Consider the following 21292-nt stretch of genomic DNA (forward strand, 5'->3'; position numbering starts at 1 on the left):
TAAAGTTTAAACCAGTAAAACAGTCTAAGAGACATTTGCAAAACAAACTATTTTCTGGTAAGTTTTTATCACGCAATGTGGGTCTACAGTTGAATTATCGTAAACTTTAATGTCAACCCAGCCAGTGTTTGCTCTGAATCCAACGAAAACAAAACTATTAAGAACACCAACGACCACAATCCAACGCTGCAAAATTCTGGCCAATAGCAGAAGCGGTTGATAATTTAGCCAATCAGAGAGCGGCGGGAGCTTTCAAACCTCAGACAGGAAACAGCGGCGGACAGTTGGAATGACGCGAACTCACTTCTGAGCTTTATTTTTATGCTTTTCACGGCCGAAGTGAGCATTTGGAGACTTTAGACATCAGTTATATTCATCAAGAGAAAGAAGGAACGGTTATTAACCCGCGGGAGAAGGAAAACGTTGAGCCGGCCAACATGGGGGATTCAGCTGCGGACAGTCGCTGTGAGTCATACATTTTTATTTTATTTTTATTCATGAAATATGATCATTTAACGTGTTTCAGCCATGTTGTGTTAACAGAAATATGATTTTAAATGTGGTTCAGGTGAATGAAAGCAGAGTAGCTCGGTGCAAACAGGACAAAAATAAAACGGGATAAAAAAATACTAAAAAGTAAACAAAACTTAGAGAACAGGTTCTGACCCGGTTCAATAAAGGTAAGTAACCTGAGTTCTGGTTGGGGACAGGGGTGTTAAAAGTATTCAATAAAAATGTTCAATAAACAAAGTTTAAAAAAAAAAAAAAGTATTCATTACCCAAGCAGAAGTATAGATGCTGGAGTTTAAAGCCTTCTATAGAAACTGAAGTATCAACTCAAGCAAAACTACTTAAAGTATAAAAGTAAAAGTAATGTAAAGGAAATAAAAGCCATCAAATGTGATAGGCCCCTAACCCTTAACCCAAAAACCTCATTGTTCTAAAAGCCATAATGACTATTGTGTTCTATTAAAATGTCAATGTTGAAAAATGAGCACTGAGCTACCTGTTTCAGCCCAATGAAAAAGAATGCATTTTAGTATAATGCACGCACCATATATGTGTGTCACTGAGCATCAACATGTGGAAGGTATGATGAGTAGTTACAGGCAGATAAGTAATGGTGCAAAGAGTCAAACTTCAGAGGCATGTTTATTGGAATGTCAATGAACATCCAAGCTTAGCTGCAGGTGATTGATAAATAAATCAAACATTCTTCCCTTCATCCGTCAGTGAAGCCACATGTCTGAACTGGAGCAGGTGAGCCTGGCAGGGGGCCTCAGACCCTGAACCACAGCTCCACACAGCCACTGCTTCCAGGCTTGTGTGACTGATGAGTGACGTGCAGGGCTACAGGTCGCCTACAGACCAATAGTGTGTCCGAATGGTATAAGTTTATACTTCTCATCCAATCGCAATCAAATTCACTCGATGTTTTTGAACGATGAAAAAACCCAGGCTGAAATTAAATAACAGTAACGAGGCTGTTTTAAAAATGTAAGGAGTAAAAAGTCGGCTGAAAAATAATTACTCCAGTAAAGTATAGATACCCACAAATTCTACTTAAGTAAGGTAACAAGGCTCTGCCTCCCAAACTGGCAGCTGGTTCCTCAGAGAGGGGCCTGATAACTGAAGGCTCTGCCTCCCAAACTGGCAGCTGGTTCCTCAGAGAGGGGCCTGATAACTGAAGGCTCTGCCTCCCAAACTGGCAGCTGGTCCCACAGAGAGGGGCCTGATAACTGAAGGCTCTGCCTCCCAAACTGGCAGCTGGTTCCACAGAGAGGGGCCTGATAACTGAAGGCTCTGCCTCCCAAACTGGCAGCTGGTTCCACAGAGAGGGGCCTGATAACTGAAGGCTCTGCCTCCCAAACTGGCAGCTGGTTCCACAGAGAGGGGCCTGATAACTGAAGGCTCTGCCTCCCAAACTGGCAGCTGGTCCCACAGAGAGGGGCCTGATAACTGAAGGCTCTGCCTCCCAAACTGGCAGCTGGTTCCACAGAGAGGGGCCTGATAACTGAAGGCTCTGCCTCCCAAACTGGCAGCTGGTTCCACAGAGAGGGGCCTGATAACTGAAGGCTCTGCCTCCCAAACTGGCAGCTGGTTCCACAGAGAGGGGCCTGATAACTGAAGGCTCTGCCTCCCAAACTGGCAGCTGGTTCCACAGAGAGGGGCCTGATAGCTGAAGGCTCTGCCTCCCAAACTGGCAGCTGGTTCCTCAGAGAGGGGCCTGATAACTGAGGGCTCTGGTTCCACAGAGAGGGGCCTGATAACTGAAGGCTCTGCCTCCCAAACTGGCAGCTGGTTCCTCAGAGAGGGGCCTGATAGCTGAAGGCTCTGCCTCCCAAACTGGCAGCTGGTTGCACAGAGAGGGGCCTGATAACTGAAGGCTCTGCCTCCCAAACTGGCAGCTGGTTCCACAGAGAGGGGCCTGATAGCTGAAGGCTCTGCCTCCCAAACTGGCAGCTGGTTCCTCAGAGAGGGGCCTGATAACTGAGGGCTCTGGTTCCACAGAGAGGGGCCTGATAACTGAAGGCTCTGCCTCCCAAACTGGCAGCTGGTTCCTCAGAGAGGGGCCTGATAGCTGAAGGCTCTGCCTCCCAAACTGGCAGCTGGTTGCACAGAGAGGGGCCTGATAACTGAAGGCTCTGCCTCCCAAACTGGCAGCTGGCTCCTCAGAGAGGGGCCTGATAACTGAGGGCTCTGGTTCCACAGAGAGGGGCCTGATAACTGAAGGCTCTGCCTCCCAAACTGGCAGCCGGTCCCACAGAGAGGGGCCTGATAACTGAAGGCTCTGCCTCCCAAACTGGCAGCTGGTTCCTCAGAGAGGGGCCTGATAACTGAAGGCTCTGCCTCCCAAACTGGCAGCTGGTTCCACAGAGAGGGGCCTGATAACTGAAGGCTCTGCCTCCCAAACTGGCAGCTGGTTCCACAGAGAGGGGCCTGATAACTGAAGGCTCTGCTCCCAAACTGGCAGCTGGTTCCTCAGAGAGGGGCCTGATAACTGAGGGCTCTGGTTCCACAGAGAGGGGCCTGATAGCTGAAGGCTCTGCCTCCCAAACTGGCAGCTGGTTCCTCAGAGAGGGGCCTGATAACTGAGGGCTCTGGTTCCACAGAGAGGGGCCTGATAACTGAAGGCTCTGCCTCCCAAACTGGCAGCCGTCCCACAGAGAGGGGCCTGATAACTGAAGGCTCTGCCTCCCAAACTGGCAGCTGGTTCCTCAGAGAGGGGCCTGATAACTGAAGGCTCTGCCTCCCAAACTGGCAGCTGGTCCCACAGAGAGGGGCCTGATAACTGAAGGCTCTGCCTCCCAAACTGGCAGCTGGTTCCACAGAGAGGGGCCTGATAGCTGAAGGCTCTGCCTCCCAAACTGGCAGCTGGTTCCTCAGAGAGGGGCCTGATAACTGAGGGCTCTGGTTCCACAGAGAGGGGCCTGATAACTGAAGGCTCTGCCTCCCAAACTGGCAGCCGGTCCCACAGAGAGGGGCCTGATAACTGAAGGCTCTGCCTCCCAAACTGGCAGCTGGTTCCTCAGAGAGGGGCCTGATAACTGAAGGCTCTGCCTCCCAAACTGGCAGCTGGTTCCACAGAGAGGGGCCTGATAACTGAAGGCTCTGCCTCCCAAACTGGCAGCTGGTTCCACAGAGAGGGGCCTGATAACTGAAGGCTCTGCCTCCCAAACTGGCAGCTGGTTCCACAGAGAGGGGCCTGATAACTGAAGGCTCTGCTCCCAAACTGGCAGCTGGTTCCTCAGAGAGGGGCCTGATAACTGAGGGCTCTGGTTCCTCAGAGAGGGGCCTGATAACTGAAGGCTCTGCCTCCCAAACTGGCAGCTGGTCCCACAGAGAGGGGCCTGATAACTGAAGGCTCTGCCTCCCAAACTGGCAGCTGGTTCCACAGAGAGGGGCCTGATAACTGAAGGCTCTGCCTCCCAAACTGGCAGCTGGTTCCACAGAGAGGGGCCTGATAACTGAAGGCTCTGCCTCCCAAACTGGCAGCTGGTTCCACAGAGAGGGGCCTGATAACTGAAGGCTCTGCCTCCCAAACTGGCAGCTGGTTCCACAGAGAGGGGCCTGATAGCTGAAGGCTCTGCCTCCCAAACTGGCAGCTGGTTCCTCAGAGAGGGGCCTGATAACTGAGGGCTCTGGTTCCACAGAGAGGGGCCTGATAACTGAAGGCTCTGCCTCCCAAACTGGCAGCTGGTTCCTCAGAGAGGGGCCTGATAGCTGAAGGCTCTGCCTCCCAAACTGGCAGCTGGTTGCACAGAGAGGGGCCTGATAACTGAAGGCTCTGCCTCCCAAACTGGCAGCTGGTTCCACAGAGAGGGGCCTGATAGCTGAAGGCTCTGCCTCCCAAACTGGCAGCTGGTTCCTCAGAGAGGGGCCTGATAACTGAGGGCTCTGGTTCCACAGAGAGGGGCCTGATAACTGAAGGCTCTGCCTCCCAAACTGGCAGCTGGTTCCTCAGAGAGGGGCCTGATAGCTGAAGGCTCTGCCTCCCAAACTGGCAGCTGGTTGCACAGAGAGGGGCCTGATAACTGAAGGCTCTGCCTCCCAAACTGACAGCTGGTTCCTCAGAGAGGGGCCTGATAACTGAAGGCTCTGCCTCCCAAACTGGCAGCTGGTTCCTCAGAGAGGGGCCTGATAACTGAAGGCTCTGCCTCCCAAACTGGCAGCTGGTTCCACAGAGAGGGGCCTGATAACTGAAGGCTCTGCCTCCCAAACTGGCAGCTGGTTCCTCAGAGAGGGGCCTGATAACTGAAGGCTCTCGTTCCACAGAGAGGGGCCTGATAACTGAAGGCTCTGGTTCCACAGAGAGGGGCCTGATAACTGAAGGCTCTCGTTCCACAGAGAGGGGCCTGATAACTGAAGGCTCTCGTTCCACAGAGAGGGGCCTGATAACTGAAGGCTCTGTTTTGCGTTGCAGATGAGCGGCTGACAGCGGAGCAGATGGATGAGCTGAGGATCCAGAACGTGGCGTATCAGTACCTGTGCAGGTTGGAGGAAGCCAAGAGGTCAGTAAGCAGAACCCTAACCGGGTCGGGTTTACCTGTATTCTGCTGACAGAAGCTGCTTCCTGCTCAGGTGGATGGAGGCGTGTCTGGGGGCGGAGCTTCCTGCTCCCACCGAGCTGGAGGAGGCGCTGAGGAACGGAGTCGTTCTCGCCAAACTCGGCCATCGTTTCGCTCCGAGTGCCGTACCCCTGAAGAAGATCTACGACCCGGAACAGCGCCGATACCAGGTGACAAAATGCTCTGATCCAACACAGTGTACCGGATTGAACCGGATTGAACCGGATTGAACCGGATTGAAAACAGATTGAACCAGATTAAAAACAGATTGAACCAGATTAAAAACAGATTGAACCAGATTAAACCCGTTTTAACCAGATTTAAAAACAGATTAAACCCGTTTTAACCAGATTAAACCAGTTCAAAACCAGATTGTACCAGTTAAAGTAATACTATGTAACATTTCTACCTTAAAATAACAGTTTGAAAAGAATTGTGCGGCTAGAATGAGTTTTAATATTACGATTGGCCTGTCTCCTGTGCCCTTCGGGGGTCTGAGTTGGAAAAACTGCGCTATGTAACTTTGCTGGAGCGGCCCGGGAGCTGAGCGGAAGTACTTCGACTTGCTTTCTGGCACACCTACCGCAGAAACAAATAGACCCCTCTCACACTCCCAGGTACATTTGATTACTCTTACCTTCTCGGGCGACATAGCTTGCACCTTCTGACTCCTCGCCGGTTCGTCAACAAACTTGAAAGCGAAAGGGTGTTGCATTTACGACAGTGTAACCGTACATTACCTCCAAGCCTGTAGGGGGCGCTCCATAATGGGCTTTTTGAGAAGTTACATTGTATTGCTTTAAAATGAGTTTAACATCCTTTAATTCTAGTTTGTACCAGTTTAAACTGATACGGGATGCTTTAATAGCAGTTTGATCAGCAGAGCCAGTCCTCCAGAGTTTATCATCAGAGATTATTGATTGGTCAAATGTTGATCATCAATGGTGTATTGATCCTTCAGATATCTATAATCAGCTGTTCATTGATCTTTTCAGGCAGTGGGGCTTCAGTTTCGTCACACCGACAACATCAGCCACTGGAGGAATGCCATGACGATCCTGGGACTGCCAGCGGTCAGTGAACTGATCGATCAGATTATTGATCAGCTGATCAGTTTGAATCTAGAGTGATAATTTGTTGTTGTTGTTAGATCTTTCATCCAGAAACTACAGACGTTTACGACAAGAAGAACATGCCGAGAGCGGTTTACTGCATCCATGCGCTCAGGTACGCCTGCCTGGTCACCTGGTCAGCTGATCACCTGGTCAGCTGGTCAGCTGATCACCTGATCACCTGGTCAGCTGTGTGTGTGTGTGTGTGTGTGTGTGTGAGAGGTATTGATCAGCTGTGTGGGTGTGTGTGAGAGAAGTATTGATCAGCTGTGTGGGTGTGTGTGAGAGAAGTATTGATCAGCTGTGTGGGTGTGTGTGAGAAGTATTGATCAGCTGTGTGGGTGTGTGTGAGAGAAGTATTGATCAGCTGTGTGGGTGTGAGAGAGAAGTATTGATCAGCTGTGTGTGTGTGAGAAGTATTGATCAGCTGTGTGGGTGAGAGAAGTATTGATCAGCTGTGTGGGTGAGAGAAGTATTGATCAGCTGTGTGGGTGAGAGAAGTATTGATCAGCTGTGTGTGTGTGAGAAGTATTGATCAGCTGTGTGAGGTATTGATCAGCTGTGTGGGTGTGAGAGAAGTATTGATCAGCTGTGTGAGGTATTGATCAGCTGTGTGTGAGAAGTATTGATCAGCTGTGTGTGTGTGAGAAGTATTGATCAGCTGTGTGTGTGTGAGAAGTATTGATCAGCTGTGTGGGTGAGAGAAGTATTGATCAGCTGTGTGAGGTATTGATCAGCTGTGTGGGTGAGAGAAGTATTGATCACCTGTGTGTGTGTGTGTGTGTGTGTGAGAAGTATTGATCACCTGTATTATCTGCCCTCTGCAGCCTCTACCTGTACAGACTGGGTTTGGCTCCACAGATTCATGATCTTTATGGAAAAGTCAAGTTCACAGGTAAATGCTGCTCGCCTCCACCTGAGGCTACCTGAGACAGGTAGCGTGTGTTTGCTGTGTAAGTGTAACCTGTGGACCAATCAGAGGTGTTCTCACCTGAGCCTGTGTTGTCAGACGAGGAGATCAGCAACATGAAGCTGGAGCTGGACAAATATGGCATCCAGATGCCGGCGTTCAACAAGATCGGAGGAATCCTCGCCACCGAGCTGTCAGTGGACGAAGCTGCAGGTAGAGCCGCGCTCTGATTGGTTGTGGGCTGGGGGTCCGAAGGAGATCTAACCCTGCGCTCCCCCATCAGTTCATGCGGCGGTGGTCGCCATTAACGAGGCGGTGGACAGAGGGGACGTGGGCGTGACGGCGGCGGCTCTGAGGAACCCGGCCGCCCTCCTCAGCGACCTGCAGGAGGCGCTGATGAGCCTCTACCAGGAGATGCTGCAGCAGGCCCGCAGGAGGAAGGCCGAGGGCGCCGCGCGCCGGGTGAGACTGAGCTTTGATTGGTCAGCCAGAGTCAGCTGATGCAGGCAGGTGGTACGTGTGTTCTTATTTTATATATCTGTGGCAGCACGGAGGTTCGGAGGACAAAGAGATGTACGAGGAGTTCCTGACGCAGAGGGAGATCCAGGAGCACATCAGCACTGTTAATGGTGAGAGGCCCCGCCCCCACTGTCGCCAGACCCAGTCCCCCACTGTCGCCAAGCCTCGCCCCCCACTGTCGCCAGTCCCAGTCCCCCACTGTCGCCAGACCCAGTCCCCCACTGTCGCCAAGCCTCGCCCCCCACTGTCGCCAGACCCAGTCCCCCACTGTCGCCAAGCCTCGCCCCCCACTGTCGCCAGACCCAGTCCCCCACTGTCGCCAGACCCAGTCCCCCACTGTCGCCAGACCCAGTCCCCCACTGTCGCCAGACCCAGTCCCCCACTGTCGCCAAGCCTCGCCCCCCACTGTCGCCAGACCCAGTCCCCGACTGTCGCCAAGCCTCGCCCCCCACTGTCGCCAGACCCAGTCCCCCACTGTCGCCAGACCCAGTCCCCCACTGTCGCCAGACCCAGTCCCCCACTGTCGCCAAGCCTCGCCCCCCACTGTCGCCAGACCCAGTCCCCCACTGTCGCCAAGCCTCGCCCCCCACTGTCGCCAGACCCAGTCCCCCACTGTCGCCAGACCCACCCCCACTGTCGCCAGGTTCCTGAGTCTCTCAGCTGGGGAATATTGATCACATTATTGATCACAGTATTGATCACATTATTGATCACATGGCTCTGTGTTGCAGTCCGATCGGCGGTGGAACAGGTGGATGAAGCTCTGGATGCTGCAGACGAACTCTCTCTGCTGTCTGCCCTGCAGCTGCCCTGTTTGGCCCTCAGGGGCCTCCGTACGGACAGTGGCCCCTGGTACCTGGACCAGCTGTTGGTGGACCGCCAGCAGAAGGCTCTGGTACACACACACAACCACTTGGTGCTGGTTGATCAATGCACTGTAATGCTGTTGCATAGCACTGGGGGGGTTAATCTAACACGTTACAGGAGGCGTTAACGTGTAATTCTGCTGGTGAAAATGCATTCATTTAAAAATGGATTTAAGGCTCTCAGCAGCACTTTGCTCTGCTGGGATCTTCAGAGTCGGCCGGCCTGAAGCTGAGAACTCGGTCTGCCTGTTGCCTGAGCTTTTCTTATACCTGCATGTTATGTTTTATGATCAATAATCAGTAATTATTATCAACCTCAGACTGAATAGCTCAATCTGAGTTCTACATTCGCTTAAGAAGCGAATGATGTAGTAATAATGAGCGTTGAAATAAAGTCTGACCTCTGACCTCTGACCCAGGATCAAGGCTCCGTCGATCCTCTGGAACCCGTCGAGCTGCAGGAAAGTGTCTCTCTGGCCAACCGGGAAGCTCACAGAGCCAGGAACAGTAAGCTGCCTCCTTTTTCTGTTGGTTCAGGAGCACCGCACACCTGTGAAACATCTGTGAAACACCTGTGTAAGAAAGACCTGTGTAAGAAAGACCTGTGTAAGAAAGACCTGTGTAAGAAAGACCTGTGTAAGAAAGACCTGTGTAAGAAAGACCTGTGTAAGAAACACCTGTGTAAGAAACACCTGTGTAAGAAACACCTGTGTAAGTAACACCTGTGTAAGTAACACCTGTGTAAGTAACACCTGTGTAAGTAACACCTGTGTAAGTAACACCTGTGTAAGTAACACCTGTGTAAGTAACACCTGTGTAAGTAACACCTGTGTAAGTAACACCTGTGTAAGTAACACCTGTGAAACACCTGTGTGTGTGTTTCAGTGCACGTGGCGGTGCAGAGTGTTAATGCGTCGCTGCGTGGAAACGACCCCCGACACACCGTCAGCTGTCTGATGAACTCTGACCTGCAGCTGCCTGAAGTTTTTCCATCTGCTGCAACACTTTATCACCGAGAGCTGCAGCTGCTGCAGAGACAGGCCGCACAGGTGAGCCCGCCTCAGACACAGGTAAACACACCTGAGAGACAGATAAACACACCTGAGAGACAGGCCGCACAGGTGAGCCCGCCTCAGACACAGGTAAACACACCTGAGGGACAGGTAAACACACCTGAGAGACAGGCCGCACAGGTGAGCCCGCCTCAGACACAGGTAAACACACCTGAGAGACAGGTAAACACACCTGAGAGACAGGCCGCACAGGTGAGCCCGCCTCAGACACAGGTAAACACACCTGAGAGACAGGTAAACACACCTGAGAGACAGGCCGTATAGGTGAGCCCGCCTCAGACACAGGTAAACACACCTGAGGGACAGGTAAACACACCTGAGGGACAGGCCGCACAGGTGAGCCCGCCTCAGACACAGGTAAACACACCTGAGGGACAGGTAAACACACCTGAGAGACAGGTAAACACACCTGAGAGACAGGCCGCACAGGTGAGCCCGCTTCAGACACAGGTAAACACACCTGAGAGACGGGTAAACACACCTGAGGGACGGGTAAACACACCTGAGGGACGGGTAAACACACCTGAGGGACGGGTAAACACACCTGAGAGACAGGCCGCACAGGTGAGCCCGCCTCAGACACAGGTAAACACACCTGAGAGACAGGTAAACACACCTGAGAGACAGGCCGCACAGGTGAGCCCGCCTCAGACACAGGTAAACACACCTGAGAGACAGGTAAACACACCTGAGAGACGGGTAAACACACCTGAGGGACGGGTAAACACACCTGAGGGACGGGTAAACACACCTGAGGGACGGGTAAACACACCTGAGGGACGGGTAAACACACCTGAGGGACAGGTAAACACACCTGAGAGACAGGCCGCACAGGTGAGCCCGCCTCAGACACAGGTAAACACACCTGAGAGACAGGTAAACACACCTGAGAGACAGGCCGTATAGGTGAGCCCGCCTCAGACACAGGTAAACACACCTGAGAGACAGGTAAACACACCTGAGAGACAGGCCGTATAGGTGAGCCCGCCTCAGACACAGGTAAACACACCTGAGGGACAGGTAAACACACCTGAGGGACAGGCCGCACAGGTGAGCCCGCCTCAGACACAGGTAAACACACCTGAGGGACAGGTAAACACACCTGAGAGACGGGTAAACACACCTGAGAGACAGGCCGCACAGGTGAGCCCGCCTCAGACACAGGTAAACACACCTGAGGGACGGGTAAACACACCTGAGAGACGGGTAAACACACCTGAGAGACGGGTAAACACACCTGAGAGACGGGTAAACACACCTGAGAGACGGGTAAACACACCTGAGAGACGGGTAAACACACCTGAGGTCCGTTTCACGAAGCAGGTTTAGTGAAAACTCTGAGTTGATTAACCCTGAAATGAGGGAAATTCTGAGTTTTCCGTTTCACAAAGAGAGGTAACTTAACCTCTCGGTCAGTTACCGTAGTAACAGACTCTCTGAACCTAACCTGGTCGGGACCAGGTTTTCCTCAAGAAACCTCGAGTTTCTTTCTGTCTCCGCCCTCTTTCAGCTACACACGACATTTGATTTCCTCATTCATTCATTCAGCAGCGCGAGTTCTTCTACTTCTAGAAGTCCATCAGGCACAGTAGGAGGCGACTTTTTTCACGAACATGTCCTTCTGACAACGATCCCGTGGATGAAGGTGCAGCAATATTGCGCAAAGAAATAAATATTCGTCGGAGATGGTTATCAGACCGCATAGATTTTTGCATTTACAGACAATTATCTTTTTGAGCGGCACCATCAGAATTTTGTTGGGACAAAAGAAAAAAAAAAGACATAAAAGACAAATAAATATTAGTATGAATAGGCTTAAAAAATACATATATAGGCCTATTATATTTTATAAAGGCACTTGTGTCTTGGGGGTGGATTCCCTCAGCCACTGCCCTCCCGTTAGAGGCATCTGCCTTCTTTCTGTTGGCTCAGTAGAAGTCTGTGTTAGTTTAAATAGGCATAAGTATTTAACAGAACATGATATAGATGAGAAGACATAGTTTATGTGTGTGAAAACAGCATTATGTTGGGGATAAAATAACTGCACAGTCAAATAGCCACTTAATATTTACTTTACAGTGTAAAACATGATCAGAATGAGGTACCTCCATGCCGAGGTCTCACCTGTTTGAACAATGTTTTTATATTTCATCTTAAGCTGCTGCCAAGAGCGCTTCTCCCCTGCGGGATTGCACCTAAATGAAATAAATGAATGGGGTACCATTCAAGCAGTTTCCCTGTAATATTATTGTGATTGCAAAGGACTACATTTAAACTTACACTTTTGCTGCTGCAGCGGTGTTGCACTTATTTCTAAAAACGTATTGAAACTCGCCGTATGAGCGCATTAAGATTTCCAATTCCAGGTTGGTGAAAAGCGTAGCCCCTCCTCTTCCCCGTTGCCATGGTGACTCGTCGAATGGGGGCTCCATTGATGCTGGCTTTTTAAAGTTGTGGTGCACGCGCTAAACTCAAGGTGAACTTACTCAGAGTTGATTAACCTCACTCAAATCAGCATTTCTGGAACCGAAAACTCAGAGTTTTCTATCTCAGAGTAGATCAACTCAGAGATCAGGAATAGACTCAGAGTTGGTTGAACCTGCTTTGTGAAACGGACCCCGGAGAGACAGGCCGCACAGGCGCCTGGTGCATCTAAGGTGTGTCTACCTGTGTCTCAGGTCTGTTTACCTGTGTCTCAGGTGTGTTTATCACCTTTCAGTTTCATTCCTTGTTACATTTTTGCATCGGTGTGTTTCTTCCTGTCTCCTGCAGGCGGAGCTACAGCAGGAAGAGCTGTTTGTTGCCGTGGAGATGCTGTCAGCTGTGGCTCTCATCAATCAATCCCTGGAGGTGGCACACCTGCAGCAGTTCAGCTCCTCATTGGTCAGCCCCTCAGCGGGACTCTCTGATGTGGACCCCATCATGCTGGACAGGTGAGACGACTGTCTGTGAAGGTGAGATGGTTTCACAGCACCTGAAGATGATGATGACCACGTCGCTGTCATTCAGGTACTTTGAGCTTCTGGCCGGCGTGAAGCGGCAGAGGGGCAGAGACATGCTGACCTGGAATCAGCTGCAGGAAGGGATCAACTCTGTCAACGAGTCGGCGCAGGACGAGCACCAACGTATGGGAACGCACAAACCACAACAACGCAAACAAAAACAACAACTAACGACAATGCAAATTATGACAATGCAAACGACAACAACTCAAATGACGACAACGCAAACAGCAACAACGTAAACAACAGGAAACGACAACACAAACGACAACACAAATGACAACGTAAACAGCAAACGACAACAATGCAAACAACAATACAAACGACAACAACGCAAACGACAACAACACAAATGACAACGTAAACAGCAAACAACAACAATACAAACTACAACAACGCAAACAACAACACAAATGACGACAACGTAAACAGCAAACGACAACACAAATGACAACAACGTAAACAGCAAACGACAACAACGCAAACGACAACAACGTAAACAGCAAACGACAACAACAACACAAACTACAACACAAATGACAACACAAATGACAACAACGTAAACAGCAAACGACAACAACGCAAACAACAACAACGCAAACGACAACAACACAAATAGCAAACAATGACAACACAAATGACAACAACGTAAACAGCAAACGACAACAACGCAAACGACAACAACGCAAACAACAACAACGCAAACGACAACAACACAAATAGCAAACAACAACAACACAAATGACAACAACGTAAACAGCAAACAACAACAACGCAAACGACAACAACACAAATAGCAAACAACAACAACACAAATGACAACAACGTAAACAGCAAACAACAACAACGCAAACGACAACACAAATAGCAAACAACACAAATGACAACAACGTAAACAGCAAACGACAACAACACAAATGGCAAACGACAGCAGACATCAAATGGAATATGTTTATCTGTGTTTACCTGCGTTTATCTATGTGACCTGTGTTTACCTGTGTTTATCTATGTGACCTGCGACCTCAGAGCTCCTGGCTGTCGGGCTGATAAACCAGGCTGTGATGGGTGGAGACCTCCAGCAGCTGACGTCTGCTCTGATGCTGCCCTCTTGCGGACTGGAGGAGGTCTTACCTGCCAACACTTGCAGATACCTGACCTTGCTGACCAAAGCCAGGCAGCACAAAGCCCAGGTAACACAGGTAACACAGGTGGAAGAAATGAAGCCGGGTGTTTAGAGGCTGATGTCAAAAGCTCTGCCTTTATCCGAACAGGTGAGCAGAGACCCAGGAGCTGAGCTGTGGTTGGCTGATATCCAGGAAGTAGTGAAGCAGGCCAATCAGCAGAGTCAGAAAGCTCTAAAGTGTGAGTGACTCACTGACTGATTGGCTGATTGATTGATTGATGTATTGGCTGACTGATTGATTGATTGGCTCCGCCCCCTGCAGTGTGCCTGGCCGTGGCCGCGGTGAACCAGGCTGTGAAGGAGAACCGAGCCGGGCAGACTCTGCGGGTTCTGGTCTTGCCGGAGGTGGGGCTGCGGGGCGTCCTACCCGACTGTGCTGCTGAGTATCAGAGGGAGCTGGGAGCCCTGATGGCCCGCAGGACCCGCTCAGGTAAAGCTCAGGTGAGCCCCTGGGTCCAGGTCCGGCTGCAGGACGGGTCCTTCTATTACTTCCACCTGAGCAGACTGGAGGGCAGCTGGGAGAGACCCGCCGGCTTCACCCAGAACCGTGTGTTCATGGGCCAGCAGGAGATACAGGTGAGGTGACATTTTCTTTTTCTTTAGTCAGTGTTCTGTTGTTGTTTTGTTTGTTTTTCTTTTCCAACTTTTCTTTGTTTCTCTCATGACTATTCTATTTAAATTGCTTTGTTTGGGTCCTTTTAAAAAAGAAAAAAAAATACTCTGTATGACCTTGGCATTATTACTATCTATATACCCAAGGGGTTTGTTTTGTTTTTACTTTATTTTATTTATTTATTATTACTTCTACTCTTTATGCTGGATGTGCCCTCACATTGCTGTTTATATGGAAAATTCAATAAAAATATTTTTGAAAGAGATACAGGTGAGTTGCACCTGGGGGAAGCTGAGCGAACAGGTTCAGAACGCTGCTGGCATCTTCTCTGTCATGTGATGTGTGATGTCACGTCTCCCCTACAGGAAGTCGTCAGCAGCGTTTCGGCGTCGTACAGCCGTGGCGTCCTTTGGCGGAGCGGCGAACCCCTCGTGGTTCGCCTGCAGGCTCTGTGTCGGGGCTTCCTGGTCAGACGGCGCCTGGAGGCTCGACGGCGTTACCTGATCAGTCAGACGCCTGCTGTGATCCTCATCCAGGTGAGACTGTCATGGCCGCCGCAGGTGCGCCGCCATCCTGTGTGCCGCCACAGGTGCCCCGCAGCCGTGTTGAACTGTGCGTTTGTGTTCAGGCTCAGTGGAGGAGGGTCGCTGAGCAGCGGGCGTACAGACGGAGGCTGCAGCTCCTCTGCATCAACTGGAGAGCCGTGGTCAAGGTAACGGGGCTCAGATGCCACAGAAGAAGAAAAGGCTGCAGACTTTTCATTTAAAATTAAATTTGTGGGACGAGTTCCATCATATGCAAGGCGTGGAATCGGTCAAAAATGGCACGAAAATGCACCTTCCATCCAAAATGGCCGCCTTCCTGTGGACGTGGCACATTGTCGGCATGAGACTTTTTTGTGCGTCTGAGCATGATAAATGAGTGTACTGAATTTTGTCGTCCCACGCGAAACTAATCCTATTGTGGGGACCATTTTTAAGCATCGTAGGGGGCGCTACAGAGCCAATGAGCGACTCCCAAAAATATAAAGTTTTTATTCTTTCATGTCGTCGACTGGCAGGTGGCGCTCGCAAAATTTCAAGAGTTTTCGCATACCTTTTGCAAAGAATAAGAAAGAAAGAAAGAAACAATAATAAACCTCACAGATACAATGGGGTCCTTGCAGTTTCACTGCTCGGTCCCTAATTAGATAAAGAGTCCAATTACCTGAGGTTGGAGGTAATTAGAAGATTTGTACAGTAATGAGTCCCATTCAGCCAGTTTAACCCCCAGCTGAGCCTGTCGGGTCTGAAGCTCATTCCACCCATAGATCCAAAGTCTGAGTAGAGAAGATACAAGTTTGTTCCATCAGTGAAGACGACCTCCATCTGTGTGAGAGGACACGAGTTTACCACCAAGAACAGAGCTCTGTAGATTAGTCACTGAGGTGGAAAATGTAAACAAAAGATTCTAGCCCTTGTGTGGTCTTAACATTGTGTTTACTCTCCTTTGTCCTATGGGTCAGAAATGAGCCGCCCTACCAAAGCCCCAAAATAAAGCAACTTTATTGAATTTTAAATCTGTTTTTGTTTTTGTCTTAAAATTTAACATTTTTAAAATTTGTTAAATATAAATAAAAATAATTAAATTAAAATTTTAAATACATTTTTGAAAATTTTAAAATATTTGGATTTTAAACTTTGGATTTGAACCCGACACGTGAATAAAAGGGTGAAGGACAGTTTGCTTCATTATTCATTTAAAGTTGACTCAAAGTCTGAACTTTGCTGAACAAACGCTGAACTTACTCTTTAATGTTTGTGTTGACAGATCCAGTCGTTTGTGAAGATGTGGTCGGCGAGGAGAAGATACCGAGCCCGGCTGAGTTTCTTCAGACGTAATGTGAGTCCAGGACCACCTGAGAGCTTCTGATCCGGTCTTCATGCTTACAATTCCATTTTATTCACATGCCAAATCACAGCAAATGTCTCGAGACACTTCAAGGATAGAATCCACTTCATTAAATTCCAAATCGAGCTTTGATAAAGTTCAGTTTTATTTCATTGGCACCAAATCACAACAAATGTCATCAATTCAATAACAGTCCAATTCAAGCCAATTAGATTCATTGTTGTCATAATCCAATCAGATCCAATTAATTAATCAAAAATTAGCCCAATTCATTCATTTAGGGTTGGGGCCAATTCAAAAACAATTTCCCAGTTAAGGAAACCAACAGATTAACTGAAACTTCCCTCTGATCCAATCCCCCGTCCTGAGCTGCCCGAGGCGACTGTGGGGAGAAAAAACTCCCTTTGAACAGGAAGAAACCTCCATCAGAACCAGAACCAGGAGCTAGCTATGCTAGCTGGCTCCGCACTGACCTGGCTCGCTCAGGAAACCAAGAAAAGACTCACCTGTGAGACTCACCTGTTTTAACAGGAGGAAACCTCCATCCCAGCCTGGAAGGGACAGCTTCCTGACGTTTAATGATCTGCTTACAGGTGGGCGCCGTCATAAAGATCCAGGCCTTCTTCAGAGCCAACAGAGCCAGACACGAGTACAGGATGCTGGGTGAGTTCACCATGCTGCGGCTGATTGGTCCATCAACTGTTTGTTCCATGCTCCTGGTCAGTGATAAGCCCCTCCCCCCTCCCCTGTCACAGTGCATTTGGACACGCCCCCCCTGTCTGTGGTCAGGAAGTTCCTTCACCTTCTTGACGTCGGAGACGGTGACATCAGGGAGGAGGCGGAGCTTCTACGCCTGAGGGAGGAGGTGGTGAGAAGCATTCGCTTCAATCGCCAACTGGAGGCGGACCTGGACACGATGGACCTGAAGATCGGTCTCCTGGTTCGGAACAGAGCCACTCTGCAGGTATGAGCCTGTACTACCTGTACCTGTACCTGTTCTACCTGTACCTGTTGTAGCTCTGTACTACCTGTACCACCTGTACCTGTAGTACCTGTACAACCTGTACCTGTTTGACCTGTACCTGTAGTACCTGTACAACCTGTACCTGTACTACCTGTACTTGTTGTAGCTCTGTACCACCTGTACTACCTGTACCACCTGTACCTGTAGTACCTGTACAACCTGTACCTGTTTGACCTGTACCTGTAGTACCTGTACAACCTGTACCTGTACTACCTGTACCTGTTGTAGCTCTGTACCACCTGTACTACCTGTACCTGTACCTGTTGTAGCTCTGTACTACCTGTACCACCTGTACCTGTTGTAGCTCTGTACTACCTGTACCTGTACCACCTGTACTTGAGAGATGTTCCTGTTTCTGTCTCTGAACAGGAAGTTGTGTCTCACTGTAAGAAACTGACGAGGAAGAACAAGGAGCAGCTGTCGGACATGATGGATGGAGAGAGAAGTAAAGGCCTGAAGGCTCTGAGCCGAGAGAGGAGGGAGAGGCTGGAGGCCTACCAGCACCTGTTCTACCTGCTGCAGGTGAGACTCACACCTGTTCTACCTGCTGCAGGTGAGACTCACACCTGTTCTACCTGCTGCAGGTGAGACTCACACCTGTTCTACTGCAGGTGAGACTCACACCTGTTCTACCTGCTGCAGGTGAGACTCACACCTGTTCTACCTGCTGCAGGTGAGACTCACACCTGTTCTACTGCTGCAGGTGAGACTCACACCTGTTCTACTGCAGGTGAGACTCACACCTGTTCTACTGCAGGTGAGACTCACACCTGTTCTACCTGCTGCAGGTGAGACTCACACCTGTTCTACTGCTGCAGGTGAGACTCACACCTGTTCTACTGCAGGTGAGACTCACACCTGTTCTACCTGCTGCAGGTGAGACTCACACCTGTTCTACCTGCTGCAGGTGAGACTCACACCTGTTCTACCTGCTGCAGGTGAGACTCACACCTGTTCTACTGCTGCAGGTGAGACTCACACCTGTTCTACCTGCTGCAGGTGAGACTCACACCTGTTCTACCTGCTGCAGGTGAGACTCACACCTGTTCTACTGCAGGTGAGACTCACACCTGTTCTACTGCAGGTGAGACTCACACCTGTTCTACCTGCTGCAGGTGAGACTCACACCTGTTCTACCTGCTGCAGGTGAGACTCACACCTGTTCTACTGCTGCAGGTGAGACTCACACCTGTTCTACTGCTGCAGGTGAGACTCACACCTGTTCTACTGCTGCAGGTGATACTCACACCTGTTCTACCTGCTGCAGGTGAGACTCACACCTGTTCTACTGAAGGTGAGACTCACACCTGTTCTACTGCTGCAGGTGAGACTCACATCTGTTCTACTGCTGCAGGTGAGACTCACACCTGTTCTACTGCAGGTGAGACTCACACCTGTTCTACTGCTGCAGGTGAGACTCACACCTGTTCTACCTGCTGCAGGTGAGACTCACACCTGTTCTACTGCAGGTGAGACTCACACCTGTTCTACCTGCTGCAGGTGAGACTCACACCTGTTCTACTGCAGGTGAGACTCACACCTGTTCTACCTGCTGCAGGTGATACTCACACCTGTTCTACCTGCTGCAGGTGAGACTCACACCTGTTCTACTGAAGGTGAGACTCACACCTGTTCTACTGCTGCAGGTGAGACTCACATCTGTTCTACTGCTGCAGGTGAGACTCACACCTGTTCTACTGCAGGTGAGACTCACACCTGTTCTACTGCTGCAGGTGAGACTCACACCTGTTCTACCTGCTGCAGGTGAGACTCACACCTGTTCTACTGCAGGTGAGACTCACACCTGTTCTACCTGCTGCAGGTGAGACTCACACCTGTTCTACTGCAGGTGAGACTCACACCTGTTCTACCTGCTGCAGGTGAGACTCACACCTGTTCTACCTGCTGCACCTGTTCTACCTGCTGCAGGTGAGACTCACACCTGTTCTACCTGCTGCAGGTGAGACTCACACCTGTTCTACTGCTGCAGGTGAGACTCACACCTGTTCTACCTGCTGCAGGTGAGACTCACACCTGTTCTACCTGCTGCAGGTGAGACTCACACCTGTTCTACCTGCTGCAGGTGAGACTCACACCTGTTCTACTGCTGCAGGTGAGACTCACACCTGTTCTACTGCTGCAGGTGATACTCACACCTGTTCTACCTGCTGCAGGTGAGACTCACACCTGTTCTACTGCAGGTGAGACTCACACCTGTTCTACTGCAGGTGAGACTCACACCTGTTCTACTGCTGCAGGTGAGACTCACACCTGTTCTACCTGCTGCAGGTGAGACTCACACCTGTTCTACCTGCTGCAGGTGAGACTCACACCTGTTCTACCTGCTGCAGGTGAGACTCACACCTGTTCTACCTGCTGCAGGTGAGACTCACACCTGTTCTACTGCAGGTGAGACTCACACCTGTTCTACCTGCTGCAGGTGAGACTCACACCTGTTCTACCTGCTGCAGGTGAGACTCACACCTGTTCTACCTGCTGCAGGTGAGACTCACACCTGTTCTACTGCTGCAGGTGAGACTCACACCTGTTCTACTGCTGCAGGTGTGTTCTGAAGGCGTGTCTCTGTTTCAGACGCAGCCCCTGTACCTGGCTCAGGTGATCTTCCTGATGCCTCAGAGTCGCTCCACCTCCTTCATGGAGATGTTGGTGTTCAGTCTGTTTAACTACGGCTCCGACCGGCGGGAGGCCTTCCTGCTGCTGCAGCTGTTCACCGAGGCGCTCCGATACGAGATCAGGTGACCTCACCTGTTGAACTCACCTGCTGAATGAATGAATGAATGAATGAATGAATTTATTTGACTAGTATTTTGTAAAAACATGGTACAGCAACTGAACCATACAATAAAAAGAAATAAATTGTCAGGGATAACACAAAAAAGCCCTAAGGCTTATTTCCATTGTGGTCCCTGGATGGTAGGAAAACAAGGGCAAGTATGGCAGCATTCTTACATACATACACAGATACATACATGCCTATATTCATACATATTCATACCAACATTCATTCAAAACACATAGAAAAAGAAATACATTGAAATGGTTCTGAATACACCTGACACATAATATTGGCACTCAGTCTAGTATTGTTGTTGAAACCATTTTTTCAAGTTTCACTTTAAACTGTCTAAACTACTTATTGCTTTGAGTGGGCCAGGTAACCTATTCCACAGTACAGAACCAACATAAGAAAAACACTCTGCCCATGTTTGTCTTAACTATGGGAGGGACAAAATCTGTTGTGCTCCCCCTAGTGGAGTAGTGATGAACTTCATTTACTTTACTAAAATAGTTTTTAAAATACTTTGGAACCTTCCCATACACAATCCTGTGAACCATGCACAACTGAATCAAAGCCACTCTATCCTCCACCTTCAGCCATCCCACCTTATCAAAATGGGATGACTCAAGGTGGGTTCTCATTGGGAGATCCAAAACCAGTCTAATTCGTTTATTTTGTGATGTCTGTACCCTGTGTTTCAAATTCACTGTCAAACTATTATACCATGAGCCACACGCATAGTCGTAGTATGGCTGAATTAAGGCTCCTGCCAAAATAGCCAAAGTTTTTGTATAAAAAAGAATTGGAAATTTAGAAATTCAAGCCATAAAACGCACTCTATGGTTTATTTTGGTGATTGCCTTCTGTGCCTGACTTATGCCACTTAGATTACTGTCTAAAACACAGCCGAGGTAACTGACTGATTCCTTGGCTGCAATTTCAGAATCCCCTATTAAAACCTTAAAGGTTGAGGCTTTCTTTAATCTAATCTTTGAACCAAAAAGAATGGATTCTGTTTTTCCTATATGCAATGATAATCTATTGTCAGACATCCATCTGCTGAGATTAAGAAGTTCAGCACTAAGTGATTGCTCAATAATATTTTTATCCTTATGGGAAACTACCAGTGCATAATCATCTGCATATAAAAACAAACTTGATGAACAGACAGCTTTTAAATCATTAATATATAAAAGAAAAAGAAGAGGTCCTAAAACACTCCCTTGAGGGA

General features: G+C 49.5%; 1 protein-coding gene across 1 annotated transcript in view; it reads left to right on the plus strand.

Annotated features, from left to right (window-relative positions):
- The first annotated feature begins 267 nt into the window (after positions 1–267).
- The window catches only part of iqgap3 (IQ motif containing GTPase activating protein 3), a 34949-nt gene continuing 13924 nt past the window's right edge, over positions 268–21292 (plus strand). Inside the window, exons 1-24 of the mRNA XM_075466431.1 lie at positions 268–465; positions 4925–5012; positions 5083–5239; positions 6065–6142; positions 6220–6296; positions 7009–7076; positions 7191–7304; positions 7375–7553; positions 7639–7720; positions 8342–8505; positions 8896–8983; positions 9362–9525; positions 12322–12482; positions 12559–12674; positions 13578–13741; positions 13823–13913; positions 13997–14310; positions 14713–14883; positions 14976–15059; positions 16157–16228; positions 16831–16900; positions 16993–17201; positions 17631–17783; positions 19854–20017. Of these exons, the coding sequence (XP_075322546.1) occupies positions 438–465; positions 4925–5012; positions 5083–5239; positions 6065–6142; positions 6220–6296; positions 7009–7076; positions 7191–7304; positions 7375–7553; positions 7639–7720; positions 8342–8505; positions 8896–8983; positions 9362–9525; positions 12322–12482; positions 12559–12674; positions 13578–13741; positions 13823–13913; positions 13997–14310; positions 14713–14883; positions 14976–15059; positions 16157–16228; positions 16831–16900; positions 16993–17201; positions 17631–17783; positions 19854–20017 (3056 nt within the window). The 5' untranslated portion in view covers positions 268–437. The remainder of the gene's footprint in view (positions 466–4924; positions 5013–5082; positions 5240–6064; positions 6143–6219; positions 6297–7008; positions 7077–7190; positions 7305–7374; positions 7554–7638; positions 7721–8341; positions 8506–8895; positions 8984–9361; positions 9526–12321; positions 12483–12558; positions 12675–13577; positions 13742–13822; positions 13914–13996; positions 14311–14712; positions 14884–14975; positions 15060–16156; positions 16229–16830; positions 16901–16992; positions 17202–17630; positions 17784–19853; positions 20018–21292) is intronic.

Source organism: Odontesthes bonariensis, chromosome 5, assembly GCF_027942865.1.
Source record: "Odontesthes bonariensis isolate fOdoBon6 chromosome 5, fOdoBon6.hap1, whole genome shotgun sequence".
NCBI lineage: Eukaryota > Metazoa > Chordata > Actinopteri > Atheriniformes > Atherinopsidae > Odontesthes > Odontesthes bonariensis.